Here is a 26,119-nt window from a genome sequence, read left to right on the forward strand (position 1 = left end):
ATTACACAAACTACACCACTATTTATAGTTGGCTGTTCAGTCCAGTAACTTCGAGAAGGTTACATCATAAAGAACCATCGTTCGGTCACGTAGCATTTCAAAGGTAAACAACAGAAGTCTCTAGAAGGTCACGTTCGCAAGAAGATTCTTACATAATAACGATTTCGCAATCGGACATTTACTGATAAACAACCTTATGACGTCATGACAAACGACGCTCAGAAATCATGGAAAACAACAGAACCTTCTAGATTTGCATGCTTACAGATGATTCAAGAAATACGTTACATAATACAAATTTCTCAATCAGAGGTTACTTCAGGTCATAACCGATAATAACACAACGCACCAGAATTCCATAATGAAAATAGCACATTCGTTGAAGATACAAAGCAAGCCATCGCGAGGCAGTTGCACCTTGATTGTGACAGCGGGCCGTAGGTTACCGACTCCTGGTGTAAACGATTTCAAATGTCAGTAATGCAACAATGTTATGGGGGGTCTGGGGGGCGAAGCCCCCCAGGAATGGGATTGGCTTAGAATGCTGCGCCTCTTGGCCCACCTACTTTTAAAATGGTCCCTCCATCCCTGCACTAGACAATTACAACAACGCTAAAGAAAAGTCAATATTTTTTATGGGGGAAAAAGCATGGCTCAATGGTCCCCCTGCGTACTCTACTGGACCTATTAATCTCTCCTTAAAATGATCTCTCAATACATTTAGTAACATGCAAATGTTGGTATCGTGAATGTCTACAATGGCTCTCTAGCTCTATTATTACCGTACGCTTACCACATCACACAATGTTTAATAATAATCCTTCATATTACAGGCCACATTAAGTTCTAGCACTGTAATTCATATCAACAGAACATCAAAATTAACTGCTTTATTATAGCACGATAATATTGGTTTCAGAATGACACACCAACACATGCTGACAAAAATTTTGTAGCAGAGAAGGGGATTTTGATATGTGACATGTCAACATATGCCATAACTGCCATATGTCTTTGCAAACATATCGCCACAATAAAATTTGTAGCAAAATAAAGTGAACGTCAACGGATAGTTGTTTCATTTGTTTCGAGTCTTTGAGAAAAGCTGCGTGATATCCTTTTTAGCCTTTTTGTTGGAAACATTCCGCTTCAGAAAGTATTGATCCGTTCCAATAAAACCCGTGTCCGCATTTTTCGCAAAAATCCGTAAAGCAGAGAGCTTCAGGAAAGAAAGGACATTTAGCACTTGCACAAGGATGTTCTTTCAATTTGCATTTCAATTCTTGGACACCAGGTTGACATTCTGCTTGGCATCGTGTGTATGTGAGCTTTCTATCCCAGTTGCCATTGGCTAGACAAGTCACGGTGTGGTCTCCAAGCAGTTTCAAACCTTTGTGACACGACAGATTACAGACAGAGCCTGCGTTGGTGCCATCACTACAAGCGATTGTGTAAAGCTTATCGTCGGTTATCAATTGTGGACACTGTACTGGAGCTGCAAATAAAATTAGTTTTTATGCGACTGTTATGCAATTATTATGATTTACGCAATTAGCATGACAGGGTAGGCTACAATTCCAAGATTAAAATTTGTCATAAAACGTTTTCTATAATATCTCTCTGTGAGTTTATCAAATAGATGAACAATGAGATATACAGGTATACCAATCAAAGAAATAGCAGATGGTACAACATTAAATTGAAGCTTTCACCAGACGAATGTGTCTTCATCAGTAGTTCTACAAACATGTTTAGTTCACTGTATGTCAGTAGCGCACCCCGAAAAAAAATTGGAGGGGGCTAATTTAGAAATGTCAGCCAAGTGATTTGCGACAATAGTGACAATGACAATAGGCTTATGCCCATCCCTTTGATTAATACTTAAAAGCACTCACGGGCTACGGCCCACAACTATCTTCGACATGCTACAAAAAGCTTGTAGGCTACGTATTATAAGCCTACTAAAATTTCGTCTCCCAGACAGGGTATAACAGTCAAACACACCTGTGCCACAGTCGCGTGATGCAGACGTGGGCGCTGCTCGGCGGTGGCTTACTGCCGGTTCCAACCACCACACACGACGGGCCGACCTTTCTGCGAAATCTAAAAGGGCAAGTAAGTATGTCTCCCTTGCCCGTTCTGCCATTCTAAAGTTTGCCGACGGGTTGCATACAGTTTTCAATCTACACTCTCCCCTCCACGTACCTCAACTCACCAGCCTGGCCTCTGCAAGCTAAGCTGGTGGACTTTCCTCCCAAATGCATACCACGTACTTAAAATGACACCGCTTCTCGCCGCCGCGGGGTGTTCAGGTCGATTCTTTGAAGTTTCTGAAGTGGCTATCCTATTGTGCTTTTTCGCCGTGTCAGTTATTAGTACCCGTGCGTTGTCGATGCACATACAACAGTTTGTCACAGTAATTGAGCCATGGCCGTAGAAGACCAAACCATTTTGGGGGGGCAGAACGTAAATTTGCCCAAATCTACACGCTTTTATAGAAATTGCCCAAATGTAATGTATGTGGTGCATGATAACAATGAAAAACTAGCAAAACAAGATCACCAGCTGGCTAGAATTTCTTACTAAAGTAATCAAGATAGAACAACTGAATTCATCTTTGAAGATACGCATGCAGCTTGCCAACATTTTTTTGCAACCAGAAAAAGCAGGTCAAGTTAATGCAAACAACTGGATCTGTCTCCACAGAACAGAAGTCAAGATATAAATGAAAATAAGTGGAGCTGCCATGTTTCACACAAGATCTTGCAAAGCAAATATTTTGCCAGCTTGCATGGCAGGTTTTAAGTTTGGAAAGCTTTGAAATAAATGAATATATTATGATTGGTTTGAGATTATATATTTCAGCAATAGCCTAGCATTTCAAATGTTGGTGAAATTAACATAACACCGTTGCATAAACAAACTAAATATTTTTTTTATTTTGGGGCGCAACTGCATCATTTTAATTTGGGTAGTTTTATAAGAGTAAACAAACAAAGCTAAGCAACACCACAACATTAACACTACATTTAACAGGTATAACATTTTTTTGTTAAATGTTGTGGTGTTGCTTATAGCTATGTCCGTTTATGGTTGAAAATTGAAAAAGTATTGTAACCTCTTCACACGAATTGTTTTATAAAAGTATTCACCAGATTTATATAAATTCATATTTTGTAGTTGCCCAAATCAAGATGATGCATTTATGGATATTATGAAAAAAATTAAAGACTTTGTAAATTTTGATGCCGAGGCAACTGCATCATGCCAATTTGGGCATTTTTATAAATAGACTATGATCAGATAATTTCATATTTTGTGTTGCCCAAATCTAAACGATACAGTTTTGTAAATGGGAAAAATTAATGAATTTGTTTATTTTGGGGAAACTGCCTCACGCTAATTTGGGCAGTTGCATAAACAGACTAATCAGTTTCATGAGATAATTTCATGTTTTCAGCTGCCCAAATCAACACGATACATTTGTAAAAATTAATAAAATTAGCTATATAGCAAATTTTACGTTTTGATTTGGGCAGTTTCACAAAAGTATTAGAAACTTATTTTGGTGGCGGCCCAAATTGGCATGATGCAGTTGGTTAAATGCATTTTGTACTACAGTTTGATCACCATGCAAGCAGGCCCGTAGCCAGCCGGGGGCCAGGGGGGGCCTCGCCCCCCCTGAAAAAAATTTCGCCCCCCTGGCAAAATTTCAACATTCTCGAGCAACAGCTACAATTGTAATGATTTTGCCCATCTTTCCCGTTGCAGAGCTCCAACCTAGGCCCAATTAACTACAATTGTTTTGTTTAGTTAACAGCTTTCGCTCCCCCCCACCTCCTCCTTTGGCAACCTCAACATGTTCAATTCAACCAAGGCCAACACGTGTTAGGTTGGTAGAAAAATTGTCAGAAACTGTGCAAAATAAAAATGTTTTGAGAAAGAATGATAACCTAACAAAGAGGGAATGGTTTTCCAGCAGGCCTACAAACCGGTACAAATTAGGCTATTTGATATCAGCTGTCGCTATTCTCGGTACCATATTCTAAGGGTCAGTGATAACCAATTTGTGCAGTGATAAACCAAATTTGTGCAGAGATAAATCGCAAAATGTGCAGTGGTAAAGCAAGTGGTTTTTGAAGACAACGCATACAAAATATAAACCGTAATCTTTTAAGCAGTGTTTATTTTTTCTCTTCAATCAGTGTAAATAAATTTTGTTTCTAGTTTTCTAATCTGTAAAGTGTTCAACCTTGCAGCAGATATTGCTACATTTGGATCTAGCACTGCCGTTTGTGAGTGTGGATTCTCAGTGTTAACACTTTGCTCCTCAAAGGGAGGCCAGATTTGGCCCCCCCCTCATATTTCCTTTAATTATTTGAAGCACAGTAACGCCATGCACTTGGTTTTTCTTGACTTTTCCTAAAATTGCCAGGCGGATCTGATGATATTAAATTTGATGCTAAAAGTTGTGTAGTTTTCTTGTAAATTCAAGATTTTGGTGAATTTTTGCTATTTCTAGCTAACTTCCAGCAAAGCGTGAAATGGATTACATTGCGATGACAAGCCATAAGCTCATAATTGCTTCGTGCATCGATATGCGCGAGCAGAGAGAAGCATCCTCTTGCTTTCTTTTGTTTGGTTTGACCTCAATAATACAAAGCGCGTTATTTCTTATGCTACAAAGAAAAGCCAGTGATCGCAAAGCTGTTAATTAGAAACAATAATAGCAAGCTTTTTTGCGTTATCAGCTCTACAAAGAAGAATAGCAATCCACGATCAAAATAGTAGGCTATGGAGGCCACAAACTATTCAAAACAGTTGTTTCAAGCAGATAATATTCATTGACGAATAAAAAACGTTACAATAAGAAATCTTTTCTTGGATAAAGACACGAAAACCTGGTTTCGAAATAAACGTTCTATGGAAATGCTCTCATTGACAAAACTTGCAATTGAGGAAATGTATCACTGCAAATGCTTTTGGGAGAAGCCGGAGAAATAGCGTTTTTGCAAACAGTAATTGTGAGATACACTCAAAATTATGAGATAGGCTCCATTTGCACGTAGCAGCTAACTCGATGGCGTCCCTTCACTGCTTTATGTCGCCTACTTGTTGTTATGTCCTGTATTTTTGTTTCACAGTGCACTGTGTTTTGTTTCAAAGAGCGCAAAATAAAGATGATAATGCCTCATCTACATTACAAAATATTTTGTAATGTAGGCCTACAAACAAAATGTACAATGTACACAATGTACATTACAAAATATTTTGTACTGTAGACGAGGCATAAATTTAGGCGTCACATAAGACAAACAACAAATCAGCTTTCTTCATCATTGATTCAACATCTGAATACGTTGCGCCAATGTATAAGAGGCCGGCTATTGTGAAGACCCGCCATTTATAAACGATCCGATTATACCAAAAGTGGGACAAACTAGTGGATCAAAGAATGAATAAATAATGCTGAGAAAACTAAATCTAAGTGACGAACAATACCGATGTCTTCATTTATCTTGGAAAAATGCTGCCTAAACTTATCAACAAAAAATACAGTAAATAACGGCAAGGATCCCGAAAGCAGAATTTGCTCGACTTTGGCATGAATTTAGTCAGACATCTACAGTAATAATTCCACACATACAATAACGGGCTCTCAACTGCTGTAAGATACATAATAATCAACCTGGTTCTGGGCGATTTGTGTAACAGTTTAGGGAAAGACACTACTTGAAATGATGCACCACACAAAAGATTTTCAATGAAGACTGAGTCTAAAAACCGATGTGGATAGTGCTGCACAATAACTTCAAGTTTAGGACAGAAGAGGCACAAAATATCACGATAAAAATAAAGACCTTGTGGGAAATTTTCGAGAATCATAACACGATGCAAATACCATAAACGCTTAGTTTGCATGCTGCTCTAAGCTGGCCGGCAACCACAAAGGTAGACAATAGCCTACAGGCAGTTTATAATTCGATAACAGCGCAATAAACATTATAAATACGTAAACCGACAAATTTCTTTTACAAACGTTTTACGTCTAATAGTAAATTTTCCCCCAACAATTTTTTGTGAAGCACTTGCAAACCACGGTTTTGTAAAATAATTCATCATTATTATTTTTTACTTCTCGGATATTGTAAAACGTCATCAGCAAAATCACAAAAAAAATTTCATTACTTCAATGTAGTAGGCCTAAGAATTTTTTATAGAATTGTAGCCACGTTGTTTCAACAAAGAAGCCATTTTTTAGCAATGTAAAGTTATAGAAAATAATTTGCAATCATGCAAATGGTTGGAAAGAATCTAGGAAGTCTTCTCACAATCTGGCACAAATTGATTATGTTTATTGTATCTCAGTAAAATGTTTTACGACAAACTTTGAAGCTTCGTTATAATCATTTTTATCTTTGAAGTCAAACGTTATTTTTTTTGGCCAGAAACATAATCACTGCCTTGCTGACGTTGTCGCTTTTACGCGTATTTTTAGTGCTTCAAACAATAAGGACCCAGTCAGCAATCCAGTCCTTTTACATTGATTCAACATTTGTAAACGTTAAATTTATGTAGATTTGCTGACTGTGGGTTATTTCACATTTCCTTTGTTTACGCATGTTCCTCAATTCGCTGTTGCATTATTTCGACGCTGGCGGACTAAAAATGTATTTTCAAATTGATTGACACAATCTTCAATAAAAAGTGAGCTTCGAACTTAGCTTTGTTGATGTAAATGCTGTATTTTTTGTGGATGTAATTTATGAGTCATGTTTATAAACACTCGTAAGCGAAATGACTTATGATGTGGCCTGCATGATATTTGTGATGCGACTTGACACAAATCCACAATTTCAAAAGCACCTAATTTGAACTTAGAAATTTCAGATTATTTCAACAACTTGTTCAATTGTCTTCTCTCTACTAAAAATATTCATACTACAAACTCAATTGTAGACCTAAAATACACAAACGAAGATGTAAACAGCTATTCAAGCAGGCTAAGGTGTTACTTATGAGAAATTTGGTTCCATAAAACTAGAAGCTAGCCATGAGTTTCGGAATGCATTTAGTTTAGGACAAAAATGTAAGACAACAAACGCAGTTTTGTTTTTTTCAAATTCGTGTAACAATATTACTCTGATTGTAACTATTTTAGAATCAGTGAGTACTGAGTAGCTTACAATAAGATTTGCTCGCAAGTCGTAAATTCTAATCAATGCAATGATTCGGCACACCGCACACACACTTCGTGCGTTCGATCGAGCTCTTTGTTATTTAGAAGTTTGCATGAAATCGGATTAGCACGGTTAATTAAAGGCGGCAAGTTAAATCAAAATTGTCGTTTTTAGGTACCTTTGCAAAAATTGAAATATCAAGTTTAACATATAAAATTTTAAAATAATGAGTTTTCAAACTTATAGACAAATGATTTGCTTTCACACCAGTGCAACTTCTGTTGAAATAGCATCAGCGGATAACTCGTAACAGCTGATTGAATTTGATCCAAAAATGGCCCCCCCTTGAGCAGTTAACTTCCAAAAAAACGTTGAAAAGCAAAGGGTTAACAAGGGTTGACGCTCCCACTAGACGGAGCATGTTACAACCAAGACAGGCAAACTTGGTGCTTAGGCTATGGCCTTTGAACATTCTGTATCGAAATCTATCGATTTAGACTTGTTTGTGAGACGGTTTGCATCCAAACATCCGCGACTGCAATAGACTAGCTCACGGGTGTATAGGCGGAATGTAATCATATACAGTAGAACTTGGATAACTCGTCTTCGGAAAACTCGTCAGTTTGCCCAAGTCGTCAATGATTGCCAGGTCCCGGCAGAAAGCCTATCTTTTGTACACAATCAAGTTCGGTTAAGTGGTCATCGCATAATTCGTCAATTCGATTAAGTCGTCACTGTTTTTCTTCCCCTGGGACGTAAAATTCGTCTAAGTTGTCATCCATCCAAATGCTGGCGTGGCATTTACAGACTCTTTCGAGAAGAAATTACTGCGCTAAGACGTGTGCACGCACACACTCTATCGGGCCAGACGCACATGCGTGGAGTATGTAGGTCTGGTCGATTGCGGGGGGCGAGCACCGCGCACGTGCTCTGTTGCCGATAAGAGAAGCGCTGTTCACCACGTGCGTGATTCATTTGCGACAATACCGTTTCGTGTAAACAAAAGTTGCAGCAACGCAGGATGACGAAGAGAAAGGTAAAGTGCTTAAACTTACAAGCTAAGTATGAAATTGTAACGAAATTCAAAGAAGGCGAAATTAGGAACAAGACTAAATTTTCTGAAGAACATGACCTACCAAGGACGACGTTGAACACCCTCCTAAAAAATTCAGAAAAAATTATTGCGGATTATGAATCTGGTAAGAATAGCACCTCAAAAAGGAGAATACCACTATCGCATTTAATTAGGTCGCGGAGCACCATGAAATTAATGCGACACGAAAAAATGGCAAAATTTGGCTGTTTGCATTGGTCGTCAGTTCGCGTAAATCGTCACTTTTTCTGTTCCCCCTAGAGTGACGAGTTATCCAAGTTCTACTGTATATCAAAATCCTCGGCACTAGCTTCTTCGAGCCAGTTAAAGTTTTTGCTCATAACCAGTGGCGTAGCCAAGGGGGGGGGGGGTCTCTTTATGTCTCTAAAACAAAGTTTGCCTAACTTTAAACGAAACTGCAAAGAGCGAGTTTTGCCATTACCAAACATTCAAATATCTTAGCCTGGAAGTAGCAACAAGAAAACATAGAGACTTAGCTTTATTTCCGAAAAATGCCGAAGAAAACATGATCTTATCCTTTTGCTATGCCACCGGACAGCACCATTTTACAGGAATATTCATACCCACATTTTTGTGGAAAATACTCTCAGAATGCACCAAATTCAAAGTAATTTTTCAAAATTTTTTGGGGGAGGCCCCCCAGACCCTCCGCCGCTGGGTGTCGCGATAAGCGAAACTCGCCGTCAACCCCACCCCCTTTCAAAATTCCTGGCTACGCTACTGCTCATAACAAGTAGCCTAACGCTATTTATACAAGTCAACAATTGCTGTGTTATGTTGGTCATTGTAATATGGTTGCCGTGATTTAACTAGCGGATAAAATAAGAGACCAGTGTTGGGCTTAACACTAATCTGATATATCGTAATTTTTGTGGATACCGGTATTTAAGAGGTTAAAATGCCAAAATCATTTAAATTTTTTTGGCCCCCCCTAACAAAAAGTTGGCCCCCCTAGCTCTGCGGTCTGGCTACGGCCCTGCATGCAATACAATACATCAATACGGGTGTACCACATGAAAATTTTGCGGCACATTTCTTGTGCAAATAAGAGGCTGTACTTAGTTTGATCGGTAAAAGATATTAATTTATAGTTTTTCTTAATTCATGCAATTTTGTAGCTTTTCATATAGCAATTTTTGCCCTAATAATTGCAAGATTTTGCACGAATTTGCGATGTTTTGAAACAACAGGGGTGCACTGCCCGCCCCCTGCCCCCTTGGCTCGTACGGCTATGAATTGAGCTATTGCACTATTCTTAATTCTATAAAACTTACTTCAACTTACCTAATAGGAAGATTAATAAATAAACTATAGGCTACTACAGTACTGCTACTACCCAGGGTTGCAAATTTCAATAAAAAATACCATGCGTATTTCAAGAATTTTTAAATCAGGAAAAAATACCAAATCTAATTTTAGAAATCTCGTCAACAATAAAAAAATGTTATTGTTGGATAATGTAAAAATACATATATTTTCTATGCAAAAATAACATAAAAAAGGTGATATGCCTGGCATCAGCACAAGCCTGATAGGCTCACTATAACTTAGAACAGCCAGCATTGCATTTCGCTATAACACCAGTGTAAAAATAAAGTAATACAATTTGCGCAAACTTTCAGATTGCACAATGTGCATTATTGTGTCAATTGATTTTTTTTTTGGGGGGGGGGGGGGGATTCCAGCGTTTGTGCCGCAACACTTAGGTCAGCAGTTCTCAAATATTTTTCGTTGAGACGCCTTTGGAAAAGTTTACTAGACTTGCGACGCACCCAGCGATAAGAATTTCAGTCAGTTTTACTTATTTGTTCGTGTCTCTAGCCTTTATTTGTCTCTCGGCAAAGTTAGTTAGAATTGCGCAATGTGATTGTTAAAGCCATAACCAATTGCTAGTTCTGTAATAATGGGTTCTCTGTGGGGGCACCTTGACTTAGATAACCGCATGATTTTTTCGGTGCCTCCATGGTGTAGTTTACATATCAAAAAAGCGATTGTTTATATCTCCTGATGTGTAGCCTACATTGAAAATGAATGTGGAGCTATGCCGAAATAAACTTGATTGATTGATGATTCTCATGCACGTGTTAGGGGACAATAGCTTACTATCTGTAAGCATAGCCGTAGGAGAACAAAACATTTTGGGGTTACAAACAAAATTTGACCAAATTTTTTCTTTGCAATCATATTTTAAAAATGCAGCAATTTACGATATTTTACAATTTGCCCAAGTAACTGGACATTATTTTCAAAACTTACGATGTTTTCTGTAGCGAGAGAGCGACCGCCCCTTTTGCACCTCCATTTCTCACGGCTATGTCTAAGCGTTTTATTACCGTAAAAGAGTTTAGATTTGAAGCGGTATCATTCTGCTACGGCAGCTACGCAGATGGAAAATAGAAACGATGCACCAGGGCGTCGCGACGCACAGTTTGAGAACCTCTAACGTAGGTTATTCAACAGAAGTCAAAACTTTTCAGTTTTCAATGCTGCTACTGATCGTAGCTGTAGCAGTGCAGTCTATTTATTGGTTTTCTACTTATGCGACAGCTAAACAGCTTAATTATATTTAGTCTTGCCCGTCTTGGAGCTATTTAGTCTTCAATAACTTATCAACAATTCATGTGCTGATTTTCGTGAAACTTCCTTGCTTTTTATAGTATATGTTGAAGATTGTCTGAATATACAGTAGGTGGTGCGCGAACACTGTATGAAACTGCTGAATGGTACGCGAATCAAAAAAGTTTGGGAATCACTGCTCGATTTGATGCCTTACTTGGATTGCATTCTTCGTCTGTAAGTTCGCGTCCATCGCTGTCATGAAAAATCGCTGAACATGTTCCACAAAACTTATTAAGGCAGGTTGCCTGCTGGTAGCCAGGACAGGAGGTAAGTAGACAAGGAGGGAGGAAACAAAAAGCCACCGGTCTATCAGGCGGACAAAGATCTGAAAAATTTACCTTATTATGAAATTTTACAAAGCGTTTACAATCATTATTCAATACACACTGCTCACTACTTTCTAAGCTCAATACAAATAAGTAAACAAAATTAGTCAGATTCGGAAACTTTCCGTATCTGACTAATTTCGTTTGCTTATTATGTTTAGTTGCATCCTAAATGAAGGAGCCTTGCATAACTTTTCAGCCTTGATAACACCGAGGAACCAGAACAGAGGTTGAGAGACATCAGTTCCTATTTTTTAAATTATCAATACAAATAATTTGCAATCTAAGCTACAATTTTCGATTATAATCGAAGATGTGCTAAATCTAAATTTAAAATTTTCGAAGCTAAAACCTGCTCAAACAAAACTAATTAAAATTATTTTGTTCTCCAAAGTAGTCTCTTCCGTTGCTTCCTTTCTACCACATCAGTGGCAATTCTTTGCTCTCCCAAACGAGCATCCTCATCGACTGAAATCAAGACACCCATTCGTGCCAGCGGCTCAACTTCTGAACAACGAAGCTGATTAGCAAGATATCTCTGCGGCTACTTGGGCGGACCATAAATGGGATTCTGAATGGAAGTCAAGTAGCCTATCACTAGACTCCATTCGTTTATCTCCGATGCCGACACACGCCCCATCGGCCTGACACTACAAAGACAGGCATGGGTGCGCCTCAACCGTCTTCGTACGGGCGACGGGATTTTCCGCTCAACCATGCACCAATGGGGAATGGCTTCTTCCTCCTCTTGTGAATGTGGTGCCGAGGAACAAACCGCAAACCACATCATCAATGGCTGTACGAACCATCTTCAAGCCACTTAACGGAGTGGAAGATCTGCGCATCATGGATGATGAAACCAAAGATTGGCTGCTCTCTAGTAATCTTCCAGTGCAGTCCGGTAACATCGTGAATCTGGGGTGGTAAAAGGATAGACCCTCGACCCCAAAAGCTCACACGACGACGACGAGTGGCAATTGGTTATTTACCATAGTGAAAGTTTGACCAATCTTAAAAAAAGTTAGTTTTTTGGAATCAGTAACAAAAGTTCTTTATATACAGTAGCCTATATGAAATGCGAGGAAAATCTGAAACATTGGGTGACAAAATGTGTTTTGATTTTTGAATCAGTTGACATGGAATGATCCCACAGTGAAAGCAAGTTTCTGCAGCTCCACACTGCACAGATGCACAATTAAAAACAACCAGTTGATGAAAGACGTTTGTTGTATGTTAATTGCGGGACTTTCCGGACTTCTATTTTTAGTTTCTATAGTGTGGACATAACCTACTTGCAAAGAATATTGTTAGTTCGAGGAAATTAGTAGGTTTAAACTCCTACAAGTTAGCGTTATTCAAATGTAAAGAAATAGTTTTCTAAATCGGAACAAAAACGAAAATATTAAATACTTACTGCCAAGCCATCGTTGCAGGTTCACAGCCTGACATCCCCACGCTAGTGTCATCAAAAGCAAGAAGCCATGTAGGCCTATCGAAAACTTCATTTTTCTTTTTTAAAGCCTTTTCCTGAATCTCTGAATCACGTAGCAAGCAACTGTTACAGCACTCAGCGCTTACACACAATGTCATATGACAAGCAAGTGACTTTACGGTCCAATGAGCATGCGATTTTATAGTCTACCAGAAGTAGTCATGTGACCAGGAAAAAATGAATCGCATTTTGATGGCCACCTTTTGTGATGAGAAACAAAAGTTTTCAAAATTTTGAACTTGCATTCGATGACATGAATAAAGCGTCACGTAGAAAGAAATTGTAAAGTCATTAAATGTTCTTTGTAAATCAAATATTGTTCAGCATTAACAGGGGGTTGTTTGTTTCCATTTTTGTCTTGCCAAAAACGTCTGGATTATATGTTGTTAGTTTGTTGGTTTGATGTATTGTTTTTGAATTATGCAATTCAATCCCATTAACTTGCTATCAATGATCTGTCTATGATAAGCCTACCCAAGATTTATCTCTACCAAAGTTAGTTATCACGAAGATGAAGTTAAATTTAAACGTAATCACTATAAGTCAACATGAAATTGCACTTTTTTTTGTGTCACAAAAAGTAAGTCATTAAAAAATTGCACTGTTATCACAGTGATTCGGAAATAAGACGAAAGGTGAGATAATTCCAATTGGTCATAATGATTTATTTTGACTAGCATGGGCTTGATTAATCGAGTTCAATAGACGCGTTTGTTAGGACGACATGGGATTGTTGTGCTCAGCTAAAATGATTGAATTTGAAATCTGATGCCACCAAAATTTGTTTTCTGGATACGCTACTGCGTAGTAGGCTACATCAAACCACCACATAATAAAATGCTTGAGTAGCTACACTGAGTATTTGAGCATCGTTTTGCATGCTTTTTTAGTTTTGCATCTGTCCTAAAATAAACGTGCCTTCGATAGTCTGGTTAACCGCGCGTAAAAGAATTTTTATATTTCTACCGGTCCGGCAGTGTTGAGTCGTTAAGAACCACTGGCCTTAACTACAAAATGTCAACTCCAGCTTTGGTTTCAGATCAGCTATTAGGCCTATTCAGTGGCATTTGGAATTTTCTCAAAGACGGGGAGGCATTTAGCATTTTTTTTAGTTAAAAACTAAACGAATTTAAAATCGACGTTTGCTAATAATAACCAAGTAATGTTGTGTAAGATTAGCCTACCATACTCAGCTTGCATTGACGATAGTTTTTTTTTTAATTTGCAGCATCTAGTTTACTCATTTGGATAGATTTTGTATTGAAAACAGAACAAAAATGTGATACAACACTCTTGACGTCTCATACAATGCTTTACATCTATGGTTTTACGTAGACGACGAGTTACTAGTTAGCTGACTTAACCCAATGAACCACGCGTAGAGAGAGTAGCCAACGTTTAGTGGCGCACGCTAGATTTTCTTAATGGAGGGGGGGGGGAGTGTTCGATATCATTTGACATTAATAGTGTGACCAAGGTTTTGACATTAATAGTGTGACCAAGGTCGAATGCGAAACAGCCTACTTCAACAAGGTAGTCACAAAAACTTCGGCGACGTGGGGTTATGCAACAGTGTATGGTGGATAATCCCTGTCAACACTTCTGGTTGTCACTATTGAACATCTTCGTTGTTGCACGAGCATTTAATTTTGGACAAGTCTTTATACTATCAACCGTTGAAAGACATTTTATAAGAATGCGAGAGCGTAGTAGCCTACTTTTTCTGTAAACTCCAACAAAGTAGCGTAGATTTACTAGTTTTTCTGATTTAAAATAGTCATTCCAAATTATTTAATAATGATCAACAAGACAAAACCTATTGATGCAGCCTAAGCTATAACATGTCGAGTTTTGTATCAGTATTGTCACATTTTTTTATTTAAAATTGTCAAAAAACGCTACATCAACTTAATATAAATACGGGTGGGCCCCTAAGCAGAGATGTGGGCCTACTATTCAGGATTTCGGAAGCGGTAAATAGAGCCTTGCGTGATTTAAGCTATCAAATATCGAGCTCCTGTAGTAATATTTGCAACATTTGTTTCATTTCAAATATCCAAAAAAATTAAACTAAATGAAATCGGTGGGCCCCTAAACAACTATGCCCTTCCCCCTCGGGGGAGAGGTACGATGGACGGTTAATACGGCCATGCTACCGAAGACCACTATTGAACAATAACATGTTCACACTAAACAATTACAACAACGCTAAAGAAAAATCAACATTTTTTATGGGGAAAAAGCATGGCTCAATGGTCCCCCTGCGTAGGCCTACTCTACTGGACCTATTAATCTCTCCTTAAAATGATCTCTCAATACATTTTGTAACATGCAAATGTTGGTAGCCTATCGTGAATGTCTACAATGGCTCTCTAGCTCTATTATTACCGTACGATTACCGCATCACACAATGTTTAATAACAATCCTTCATATTACAGGCTACATTAAGTTCTAGCACTGTAATTCATATCAACAGAACATCAAAATTAACTGTTTTATTCTAACACGATAATATTAGTTTCAGAATGACACACCAACACATGCGAACACAAATTTTGTAGCAGAAAAGGGGATTTTGATATGTGACATGTCAACATATGCCATAATTGCCATATGTCTTTGCAAACATATCGCTACAATAAAATTTGTAGCAAAGTAAAGTTAACGTCAACGGATAATTGTTTCATTTGTTTCGAGTCTTTGAGAAAAGCTGCCTGGTATCCGTTTTAGCCTTTTTGTTGGAAACATTCCGCTTCAGAAAGTATTGATCCGTTCCAATAAAACCCGTGTCCGCATTTTTCGCAAAAATCCGCAAAGCAGAGAGCTTCAGGAAAGAAAGGACATTTAGCGCTTGCACAAGGATGTTCTTTCAATTTGCATTTCAATTCTTGAACACCAGGTTGACATTCTGCTTGGCATCGTGTGTATGTGAGCTTTCTATCCCAGTTGCCATTGGCTAGACAAGTCACGGTGTGGTCTCCAAGCAGTTTCAAACCTTTGTGACACGACAGATTACAGACAGAGCCTGCGTTGATGCCATCACTACAAGCGATTGTGTAAAGCTTATCGTCAGTTACCAATTGTGGACACTGTGCTGGAGCTGCAAATTAAACTAGTTTTTATGCGACTGTTATGCAATTATTATGATTTACGCAACTAGCATGACAAGGTACAATTCAAAGATTAAAATTTGTCATAAAACGTTTAATCAATGCAATACCTTTGTGTGAGTTTATCAATGACTCAAAGTAAATGAGCAATGTGATATATAACAACCAAAGAAATAGCAGATGGTATAACATTAAATTGAAGCTTTCACCAGACGAATGTGTCTTCATCTGTAGTTTACAACATGCAGCATGTTATTTTACAGGTCAGTAGTTGCTATATAGTTCACTGTCCATTGAGAAAACAATTTTGGCTTGTTACCAATGAGAAGCAGGCTCTCACACTAAAACGCTTTTTTTAATTTCACTAAAGCTATGATCGAAATTAAACGGTGACTTACTCAAAACCTGACAAGAACAACACTTGTATTTCCTGGTAAAGATTTAGAGTGCAATGCGAAGAACAAGAAACAATATTTTGAAAAAATGATTGCAAACAAAAATTTTGTTATTCATCGTTTTGTATCAAGCCGGAGACTGAGTCGGCCTTTATTTTAACAACGATTCCGGACACGTCAAATCTCTCCAACTCTACGACTCCGACTCCACAGCCCTGATACAGTAGAATTCGCCTATAGTGACTTTGGCTATAGTGACACCTGTTGCAAGGTCCCGTTTGCATACGCAACAGTTGAGTAGAATTCGGCTATAGGGACACTTCGGTTATGATGACACTTTTTCCGCGGTCCCTTCAGGTGTCACTATAGGCGAATTCTACTGTATTTGGCGTATATCATATTTTTCATATCAACAGTCTTGTGTCTTTTTCCATTTTTATTCTTTGTTTTATTTCAACATTAACTGTAGGTGCCTAAATACGAGTTGGCGTGCCACAAAGTGTTGCCTACTTAGCTACTTGTACTTGTTGGAGGCCGTTCTGCGATGGATTTATTCTACTATTACCCTCGGCCACTTTTGAAGGGCTTGTGTTATTTTAAGATTTGTATCATGTTTGTAACATGCCAACATCACAGTTTTATCATAAGCCTCTGTCTGAAGGAAGTTTTGAAACACGCGGTCGAACACTTTCTTATTGTGATCACAAACGTTTGCCTCCAGAGTTGATGCATTGCTCCATTTTGTACAAGTAGGCTATCGTAAACTAAACTGAATAGCAAAGCAAGCAAAAAGTTATCGAGGTACTGTAAGACAATATATTCTTGTACTGAGTCAGTGAGTGGTTGCGTTGCGTCATGTAGTGAAACAATCAACTTGCCGATTTCAACAATAAGCCATAGCCTAAGCGTTATCGAAGTACGCACTGTAATTAAGACAATATAGTCGTACTGAGTGGTTGCGTTGCGTCGTATAGTGAAACAATTAACTTGCCGATTTCAACAATAAGCCATAGCCTAAGCGTGACTGATACAGCCCAGTTTCCTTTTTGTCACACATCTTACACATTGTGTTAATAATACGGTGCTGCAGAGTCTAGATTATATAGGCCTAGCAATGAAGTTACTTTACTTCCTCAACTTACGTGTCAAATCTACTGGTGTCATGCAACTGGTTCCACAACCATTCGGGCAGCATATTTTTCCTTTTGAGCAAGAACTGCAAAAACTGCATGTGCCGAAGCGATCCGGCGTTGGGCATCTGGATGTGTCCGCTGTAGGAATAGAAGCGGGTTTTATTGACAATTTAAATTTGTATTAATTTTAAACTTTGCTAAGAACTGTTCATGCTTCAGTGGTGACTTACTACAGTAGCAGAAGTTTAAATTCGCAGAAATAAAAGCTTCCTCCGCCATGTTGGCTCAGTCCGCCCCTTTGGCTCAGTGATTACGCGCCTGACTCAAGATCAAGCAGCGCTGGTTCGACTCTCGGGGTGTGCGCTGGAGTAACGCATTTCAGGACTGCTCTCCATTCAGCGGCACCTTGTGAATGGAATAATTCCCTGGCAACAAGACTTCAAAAACAATCTGAAACTTCACTCTGCTAACTTCGGTAACCGGCCCTGCATCAAGAGCCTCTACAATTATGCGAAACTACCAGGATTAACCAATCAAGGCTTAGTCAGTCCGAGAATAAAGATTCAAAACCAACGTTCAATTGCCATAAGCTTCGACTGTAATTTTCCTTAGTTTAGCGGCACTTAGTGGATAAAAAAATTCGCATGCAACAACAAACAAAAGCAACAAAAGCCCTTATATTGTCAGACGTAATAAACAATTTCGTATCCCCTTCTTTAGATATCCCTGGCGTCAGTGGCGTAGCCAAGGGGGAGTTTGGGGGTTACAATCCCCTTTAGCACGCGTGTGACGTCACGATATTGAGAATGATGCTTTCAGTCTCTATGTCTGTAAAACAAAGTTTGCCTAATTTTAAACGAAACTGCATTAAAACAGCGAGTTTTGCCAATACCAAACATTCGAATATCTCAGCCAGAATTAGCAACAAGAAAACATAGAGACTTAGCTTTATTACCAAAAAATGTCCAAGAAAACATGATCTTATCCTTTTGCTATGCCACCGGACAGCACCATTTTACAGTAATATTCATACCTAAATTTTTGTTGAAAATGCTCTCAGAATGCACCAAATTCAAAATAATTATTCAAATTTTCTGGGGGAGGCCCCCCAGACCCACCACCGCTGGGTGTCGCCTTTGGCGAAAACCACGTCAGGCTTCGCCCGTCGGCCGTCAAATCTCCCCCATTTTCAAAATTCCTGGCTACGCTACTGCCTGGCGTCACTGTAGAGCGAGATTCAAATGATGTCAACATGTTATATTTAGTTAGCCGAATATGGTGCAATACTATCACACAAAAGTTTTTATGCCTCCGGGACTGTCGCAAAATTCAAAGTTCAATATTTGCATTGTAATACTTTTATATGTTTTTTCTACCTTTCGGCTTGGCAAATCTATAACAGCGTTGTATTTTTTACGGCTAATGACTTTTTTTATGGAAGACTGAATTCTACAGTTGGCTATAATGGGTTGTTGTCTCTATTTGATACCTACTTGGATTGCATTCTTCATTTGTAAGTTCACGTCCATTGCTGTCATGAAAAATTGCTGAACATGTTCCGCAGAAGTTATTAGAGCAGGTTGCCTGTGAGTTTCCAGGGCAGGAGGCTGATAGACAAGGAGGGATGAAACAATAGACAAAAGGTCTACCAGGCGGGCAAGGATCTGAAAAGTTTACGTTTTGTTATGAAATTAAACAAAGCGTTACAATCATTATTTAAATAGTTAAATACGCGTTGCTCACTACATATAAAACTCAATACATTTGTTTGCAATGTATAATACAATAATCGAAGATGCGCTATAAAGTTAGCAAAATTAATTTTTTTGTAAGTAAACGAAAATCTGTTCAAACAAAACTAATCAAAATCATTTTCATCTCCAACGTAGTTTTTCGTTTGTTGTTGTTGTTTTTTCATCAAATCAATGGCAGTTTGGTTAGTCGTAATCTACACTTCTACAGCACCACATTGTTGGCTACATACCCACAATTAGAAACAAACAGTTTGTGGGAGACGTTTGTTGTAGCATAAGACAGACGAAGCAAAAGTTTTATCTCTAAGTGCGGGACTTTCACTTTACTTTCTGTAGTGTGCTCATAAGTGTAAGTCTATCTTAACAAGGGATTATCTTTTTGAACAAAGGCATCGATTCTTGAAGCTTATTTGAAAAAAATAGTTGTGAGTTAAAGAAACTGGTAAGTTTGAACCATGGTCATGACGTAGCCTATAGCCTACAGCTAAGCAAATATAAATCGTTATAGTTTCAATTCTTGCAAGTTAACAGTATTCAAATGTAAAAAAAGTCATTTTTTAAATCAGAATAAAATGCAACTGCTGCACACTTGGTCACAGCGGTAAACCATAATTTCTTCGTGGGAAAATTGTAACTTAAAGTTCCCGGATCCTTTCGTCTGCATATAATGACCGAAGAAACACACACTTGAACTTCTTTTCAAACAGTGTATTTCTGTAAAAATCAGCCCACGGCTACCAAAAACGAGGGGGTGCAACGCGTACACCACTTAAACTGTCACTACACAACAGATTACTTGGATAAAAGACGGAACTTTTGTCCAGCTAGCAAGCACTAAGCCAACAGTTAAATGTGCGGCCAACTTTCAAACAATCATTTTACGAATGACCAGAATAGATATCAATATCTCAAATTCACGTAGAAAGTAACTGTGACGCAATAAATGAAAGACAATTATGAAGTCATTCCAACAGGTGTTCAAGCTGATGTAATATTTCCTGTTTAAACAGGCCCAAACAGGTCCAAACAGGTCTTATGAACGATGGTGCAATTTTGGCACATGCTTTAGGAATTTCCATGACGTAATATTCAGTAGACTTGAACGGTTTTTATATGACGTTTGATTTGGTGAAAATTGTCGGGAACATAGCGGCCCCTAGTTATGACAGTCTGACATGGCATAACTAAAAAGAAATGACGACAATTGTGAGCCAATGAATAAAAACACATGATACACAAATTGTTTGAATCACTCACGTTTAAGTTAATACGCAAATACAAAGGGCATGCAAAGAATGAACCGCAATAAGAATAAACACGACGATACATGAAATTGGTACCATAGGTACACGCTAAATGACGCTATATACAATGGTTGCGCTAATAACCGACTGTTCCGGGCTCAGACAAGGGTCGGCCACCGCAGACAAAACCAGGCTCAAACCCTAACACTTAGGTGTTCTTTACGGGGGCGAGGCACGAAATATCCCTCAACACGTAGTCTACTTTCACTTTCCCCGTACTCTCATCATAGTTGCAGACGGCAACTTTGGCTCTACGAACCACAGGCTTCCCTTTCCTAATTTGTGGAACTACCTCATGCACCCTCCCAAGTTGATACTTCCCACGTTTACCAATGTCTTGGAGAGAACCTACCACTACAAGTTGACCAGGCTCCAAATTCTCGGCCATTTTTAGCCATTTTTTCCGGCCCTGAAGACCTGGCAAGTAAAAATCGATCCATTTATTCCAAAACTGCTGAGAAAGTGACAAATTGAACCGATAATCCCTTCTTAATTGGTCACGATCATGTGGTTGCCCAACAGCACAGTATGGGTCTAAGTATGGGGTCAAAAGTGAGGCAGGGGTGATGACAGTAAAATCCCTAGGGTCGTCACTCAAAGGTACCAAAGGGCGTTCGTTCACGATCCGAACGGCACTGCCTGTGTACGTAAGCAGTTCAATAAAATTGGGCTTACGAATTGAAGAGTCCAAAATGTGAAAAAAGTATTTGGTCACATCAGCCATGAAACCAAATCTTTCAAGCCGAAATCTAGCCAAGACATCTGCCAGAGGGTTTAACAAGTCAGACAATTCAGGACAAGAAGACATTACATCATTTACACAAGTTCCTCGGAATTCAGATTGTTTTAAAGCCTTCTTCTTTAAATCAGCAGCTCTATCTGACGCCAACACAAAATTGTTAGGTAAATCAATATCTTCCTTCAACGGAACAAGTATCTCAAATCGACCATCTTTCAACTCAATATTCGGTTCGACAAGTTCTCTAGCCAAAATGTCATTGCGAGACAATTCACAGGTTTCATTTTGCAAAGTCAAATCCTGAATGACTTTATTCAGGTCTGCTATTTCCATATCGCGAGACTCAATTTTACGCTGAAAGCCAGAGATGACATCCGACTCTGAAGACGTCTGCACTCTGCACACTTTAGCAACGCTTTCAACTAAGGGTGACTTACCACCACAAGCCAACCAACCGAGAGGAGTGAGCAAAGCATGCGGTTCACTACGATTGTCACCAACACGCTCTTCTTTTGCACACATCAAATAAGCGTTGTCATTGCCAATCAGTACATCTACAGTACTACAATCATTCAAATGAAACATATTCACGTCATGAAAATGACGGAAACTACTTAAATCCTGCTTATGAGGTAAAGTTTTAACATCGTCAGCCCAAGCTGGGTTAACCACCGAGGTTATATCACAAAACAGTTCATCAGTCTCTAACGACTGGATGTTGAGTTTAACAAGGTCAGCACAAGTAGGTTTCTGACCAGCCAGAGTATCCATTTTAAACGACGCTTTATCATACGGTTTAAGACCAAGTTCGCACACCAAGTCACTCGAAACAAAGGTCAACTGCGAACCAGGATCATGCTGACAATACACCAACTTCGATTTGCCAGTCATTGGATTCAAAACACGAGCAGCAGTAACGCGGTTAAAGGCTGCTTTAACATTTCCAATCTTAACATTACGCACAGGAACTCTGGCACCAGCCTCATCTTTACCGACCAAATCCAGAGAATCACGTGACGTCACATAAAAATCATGCAGAAGAAAATAGTGTTTCCTATCGTTGGTAGGTCCACACTTACGACAGTTATTTGCATGATTACAGTCTCTAACCATATGCTGGCGCAAACAATTCAAGCATTTGCCAGCTTTCACAATGACATCTCTCCGATCTTTAGGTGTCAAGCGCAAAAATTCTTTACAATTAGACAAAAAATGATATTCAACTTGACCACGTGACGAACAACAAAAACATGCCGGTAGGTCTTTACGTCTAGCCTCACCACCGCGCGGTGCGCCAACAGCAGTCGAGTACTGCGAACTTCCTGACATGACAATATCATGGGGTTTTACAGACGTCTGCCTAACCGGACATGAAGGCAATTTTCCTTTGCCAAACTTTTTAAAATGCTGCGACTCACCAGAATCGCCCATTAGCATAATGCTAAAATCAGTCGACTTGCGCGTTTCCTCCCGTACTACAAATTCAAACAAACTCTGAAAAGTAGGTTCCTCAGTGCTACCATACTGATCACCTAAAAAGTCAAGATAACGCTGCTTAGCGTCAAACGGGAGTCGCTTAGCCAAATCCAAAACAAAACGTCCTTCTAATTTATCACGCTGACCATAAGCTTTCGCGTAAAGCAAACACTGCGACAATTCATCTTTAAACTCTTTCAAATCACTGGAAGAGATCGAAGTCAATTTGCTACCATAGCGATACTTTCTAATTTCTGGTTCTGCGAAAAGACCTCCACGAACTCCAAAACGTTGGGACAAGCGAGCTAACGACATTTCTATCCTGTCTTCCTCTGACAAGCCAGGAGTGTCGGAAACCAAATTAGCAATCGTTTGTGCAGCTGTTCTAACACAAGCTGCTTGCAACAAAGTCAAACGAGTTCCCTTAAAGGGCGAAGCTGCCATCAAGGCCATAACACGATTTTTAAAGAAGACAAATGGCATATTATTACCATCGTAACCAATCAAGGCCGCCTTATCGAAGAACGTCCTACTATTTTGGTATTCAAAAAAGCAATCCTGCTGTTGAGAACTCGATTTAGCGGGAGAAGACAAGCTATATCCCTTAAGGGGCTGAGTGGGCTCAGTCACATGCACAGCCCGATCACGATCCTCAAACACGTTAAAATCAGGAGACACGATACGCCTCTCACAACCACCCAAATTACGTGTAGCTGGGCGATCAAAAACTAGCGGCGCAGAAAACTGTGAAGGGGGCAAAGCATTACTGCTAATGGCGGCCCCGTGACCTGTACGCTCTGGGGGAGAAGTTCGGTTGTAATTCACAGACCTTGGCTCTACAGCATTCGGAAGACCCTTAGCCGCGGCCCCGAGACCTCCTGAAACAGCTGGAAAACATGTGGATTGTACAGGTCCACTTACAGATTGAACAGGCGTCTGGAAAAGGTTAGGTAAATTAAACTGTGATTGATGTTCACTTCTGGAATGCCTAGAAGAGCCCTTCCTAGAGCTACGCCGGGAGCCCAACTCAGAACGATATTCAGCTAAAACTACCTCTTTACGTTGTTCGGCCCTCAACTGAGCGTCTTTGAGTGCGAACTCAGCAGCTCTAGCTTCGGCTCTCGCGGCGGCCTCAGCAGCTCTCGCTTCGGCCTCAGCAGCTCTCGCGTCGGCCTCAGCTCTCGCGGCAGCCTCAGCTCGTATGGCTTCAGCTCTTGCGATGGCCTCAGCAGCTCTTGCTTCGGCCTCAGCTTGGATCTGGAGCTCCTCTCGTCTTAACTGTAGGTTAATTTGTGCAACTATCCGTGACGAGCTCTCAGACATCCTAGTGCTTACATTTGAGGCGCTATCCTCAGGATGTATGTCAGCATCCAACCTATCTGACAACTCACTTTCTTTTTGTTCGAAGTTATTTTTTAACGAGTTAAATTCGGGATCTACCCTATCACGAAGTTCTGCCAAGATTGCAGAGTTAACAATTTTACTCAAAAGAGCATGGAAATGCCGTAATTCCTCTTCTAAAGTAGATAACTTAGATCTAAAAAGGGTCGTTAATGGTTAATGGGTCCCTCCCCAGAATGGCCTGCCCGACCGCAAAGAACATCATCAGGCTTAAACTCAGTCGAGTCGACGGCGGTCGAGTCCCTGTCACCACCGAGTGTAGACATATTAAATGTTAGGGCTAAATTTAACAATTAAAAAATTAAGTTACACAAACACACAAATTACAGTAGTTATAAAAAACTTAACTGCAAAGACCGTAAAAATACAAAAAAGAATTTAAATGCACGATACCGTAGCTGTACGAGTATGTGAAGTCCAAACGTCCACAAAACTTGCTTGGATTCTTCCACTTGAATCTTCAAGCACAGATGGATTGCCTTTAATCTTCTTTCTTGCCAATAAATGTCAAAGTTATTTTTCTTCTGTACCAAACTGAGAAGAAATGTCTTTACTTTTTAGCTTAAAGTTCTTCAGTTGCCTACCGAGAAGAAATGTCTTTAATTTTCTTTGCTTCTTTAGACTACCAACCAATAAGATCTTCTTTTATTATTTCTTTGCTTCTAAGTGCTTCTGTGCCAAACACTAGACAGAGAATCGTCTTTTATTTTTTTATGCTTTAATTTCTTGGCCCACCAGCTAACAAGAACTCGTCTTTTATTTTTTTGCTTCTAAGTGCTTCTGTGCCAAACACTAGACAGAGAATCGTCTTTTATTTTTTTTTATGCTTTAATTTCTTGGCCCACCAGCTAACAAGTTCCGTCTTTTATTTTTTATGGTCACAGCGGTAAACCATAATTTCTTCGTGGGAAAATTGTAACTTAAAGTTCCCGGATCCTTTCGTCTGCATATAATGACCGAAGAAACACACACTTGAACTTCTTTTCAAACAGTGTATTTCTGTAAAAATTAGCCCACGGCTACCAAAAACGAGGGGGTGCAACGCGTACACCACTTAAACTGTCACTACACAACAGATTACTTGGATAAAAGACGGAACTTTTGTCCAGCTAGCAAGCACTAAGCCAACAGTTAAATGTGCGGCCAACTTTCAAACAATCATTTTACGAATGACCAGAATAGATATCAATATCTCAAATTCACGTAGAAAGTAACTGTGACGCAATAAATGAAAGACAATTATGAAGTCATTCCAACAGGTGTTCAAGCTGATGTAATATTTCCTGTTTAAACAGGCCCAAACAGGTCCAAACAGGTCTTATGAACGATGGTGCAATTTTGGCACATGCTTTAGGAATTTCCATGACGTAATATTCAGTAGACTTGAACGGTTTTTATATGACGTTTGATTTGGTGAAAATTGTCGGGAACAACACTTACTCTCACGCCATTTTCGTTGTAGGTTCGCAGCTTGACAACCCCACGCTAGTGCCATCAACACGAAGAAGCAATGTATCAAAAACTTCATTTTATATTTCCTTTACCTGTACTCTGGCAATCAAATAACAAGCAATTGACTTGACAGACCAAAGAACATTCGCCTTTTGTATCCTAGAAGTAGTCATGTGACCCGGAAAGAATGAATCACGTTTCGTCACTTTCAGTGATGCTAAAGCTTTCAAAACTTTGGAGTTAGACTCGATGAAATGAACACGTGGAAGGAAATTCTGAAGTCACTGGATGATCTTTCTAAATCAAATATTATTAGTCATTTACAATGGATTGTTTCTTTTCTCACACTTGTGTCCAGGTGCGGCGCCAGCCAAAAATGAGTGGGGTGGACAAAAATATTTTGAGGTAATATGAACAAAAGAATAGAATGGGGCCAAACGCTCCCATACATTTCCTCTGCGGTCCATAGAATTGCCAACTACGATCTTTATGTTAGCAAGCTTGTCGTTATTTTATGTCATGGAGCTGCTGCAATGATAGGCGGCCTCATAAAAATTTATTGGGTGGCCCCTTAAACAGAATTTTAAAAAACCTGGCTATTACCGGTACCTAATAATACCCA

The 26,119-nt window shown here is 39.2% G+C and overlaps 2 protein-coding genes across 3 annotated transcripts; both read right to left on the bottom strand.

The window, feature by feature from the left end:
• Positions 1-875: 875 nt before the first annotated feature.
• LOC145785562 (uncharacterized) lies at positions 876-12,917 on the bottom strand. Of its 2 annotated transcripts, XM_082597219.1 has the most exons (3): positions 12,655-12,917; positions 11,069-11,239; positions 876-1,495 (listed from the first exon to the last, which is right to left on the bottom strand). In XM_082597219.1, the coding sequence occupies exons 1-3, from the start codon at positions 12,743-12,745 to the stop codon at positions 1,122-1,124; spliced, it is 636 nt and encodes a 211-aa protein (XP_082453345.1). In that variant the 5' UTR covers positions 12,746-12,917; the 3' UTR covers positions 876-1,121. The 2 variants fall into 2 exon arrangements, with proteins under 2 accessions (XP_082453345.1, XP_082453347.1); XM_082597221.1 differs by lacking the exons at positions 11,069-11,239; positions 12,655-12,917 and adding an exon at positions 2,005-2,176.
• A 2,296-nt stretch (positions 12,918-15,213) lies between these two features.
• Positions 15,214-25,644, bottom strand: LOC145785473 (uncharacterized). The gene is made up of 4 exons (XM_082597121.1): positions 25,486-25,644; positions 18,865-19,035; positions 17,381-17,509; positions 15,214-15,833 (listed from the first exon to the last, which is right to left on the bottom strand). The coding sequence occupies exons 1-4, from the start codon at positions 25,571-25,573 to the stop codon at positions 15,460-15,462; spliced, it is 762 nt and encodes a 253-aa protein (XP_082453247.1). The 5' UTR covers positions 25,574-25,644; the 3' UTR covers positions 15,214-15,459.
• Positions 25,645-26,119: the final 475 nt, after the last annotated feature.

The sequence above is a fragment of the Aplidium turbinatum genome, chromosome 16 (assembly GCF_918807975.1).
Source record: "Aplidium turbinatum chromosome 16, kaAplTurb1.1, whole genome shotgun sequence".
Taxonomy (NCBI): Eukaryota; Metazoa; Chordata; class Ascidiacea; order Aplousobranchia; family Polyclinidae; genus Aplidium; species Aplidium turbinatum.

What these genes read in the sequence shown, in the direction of transcription:
- LOC145785562 (XM_082597219.1), bottom strand. Translation starts at nt 12,745, where the DNA reads ATGAAGTTTTCGATAGGCCTACATGGCTTCTTGCTTTTGATGACACTA. An exon ending in CCTGCAACGATGGCTTGGCA is followed by an intron (nt 11,240 to 12,654) that starts GTAAGTATTTAA and finishes TAAATTTTTCAG; the next exon opens with ATCTTTGTCCGCCTGATAGA. An exon ending in AGACGAAGAATGCAATCCAA is followed by an intron (nt 1,496 to 11,068) that starts GTAAGGCATCAA and finishes TTTTATTTGCAG; the next exon opens with CTCCAGTACAGTGTCCACAA.
- LOC145785473 (XM_082597121.1), bottom strand. Translation starts at nt 25,573, where the DNA reads ATGAAGTTTTTGATACATTGCTTCTTCGTGTTGATGGCACTAGCGTGG. An exon ending in AAATGAAGAATGCAATCCAA is followed by an intron (nt 17,510 to 18,864) that starts GTAGGTATCAAA and finishes CTATTCCTACAG; the next exon opens with CGGACACATCCAGATGCCCA. An exon ending in GACACCAGTAGATTTGACAC is followed by an intron (nt 15,834 to 17,380) that starts GTAAGTTGAGGA and finishes TTTAATTTGCAG; the next exon opens with CTCCAGCACAGTGTCCACAA.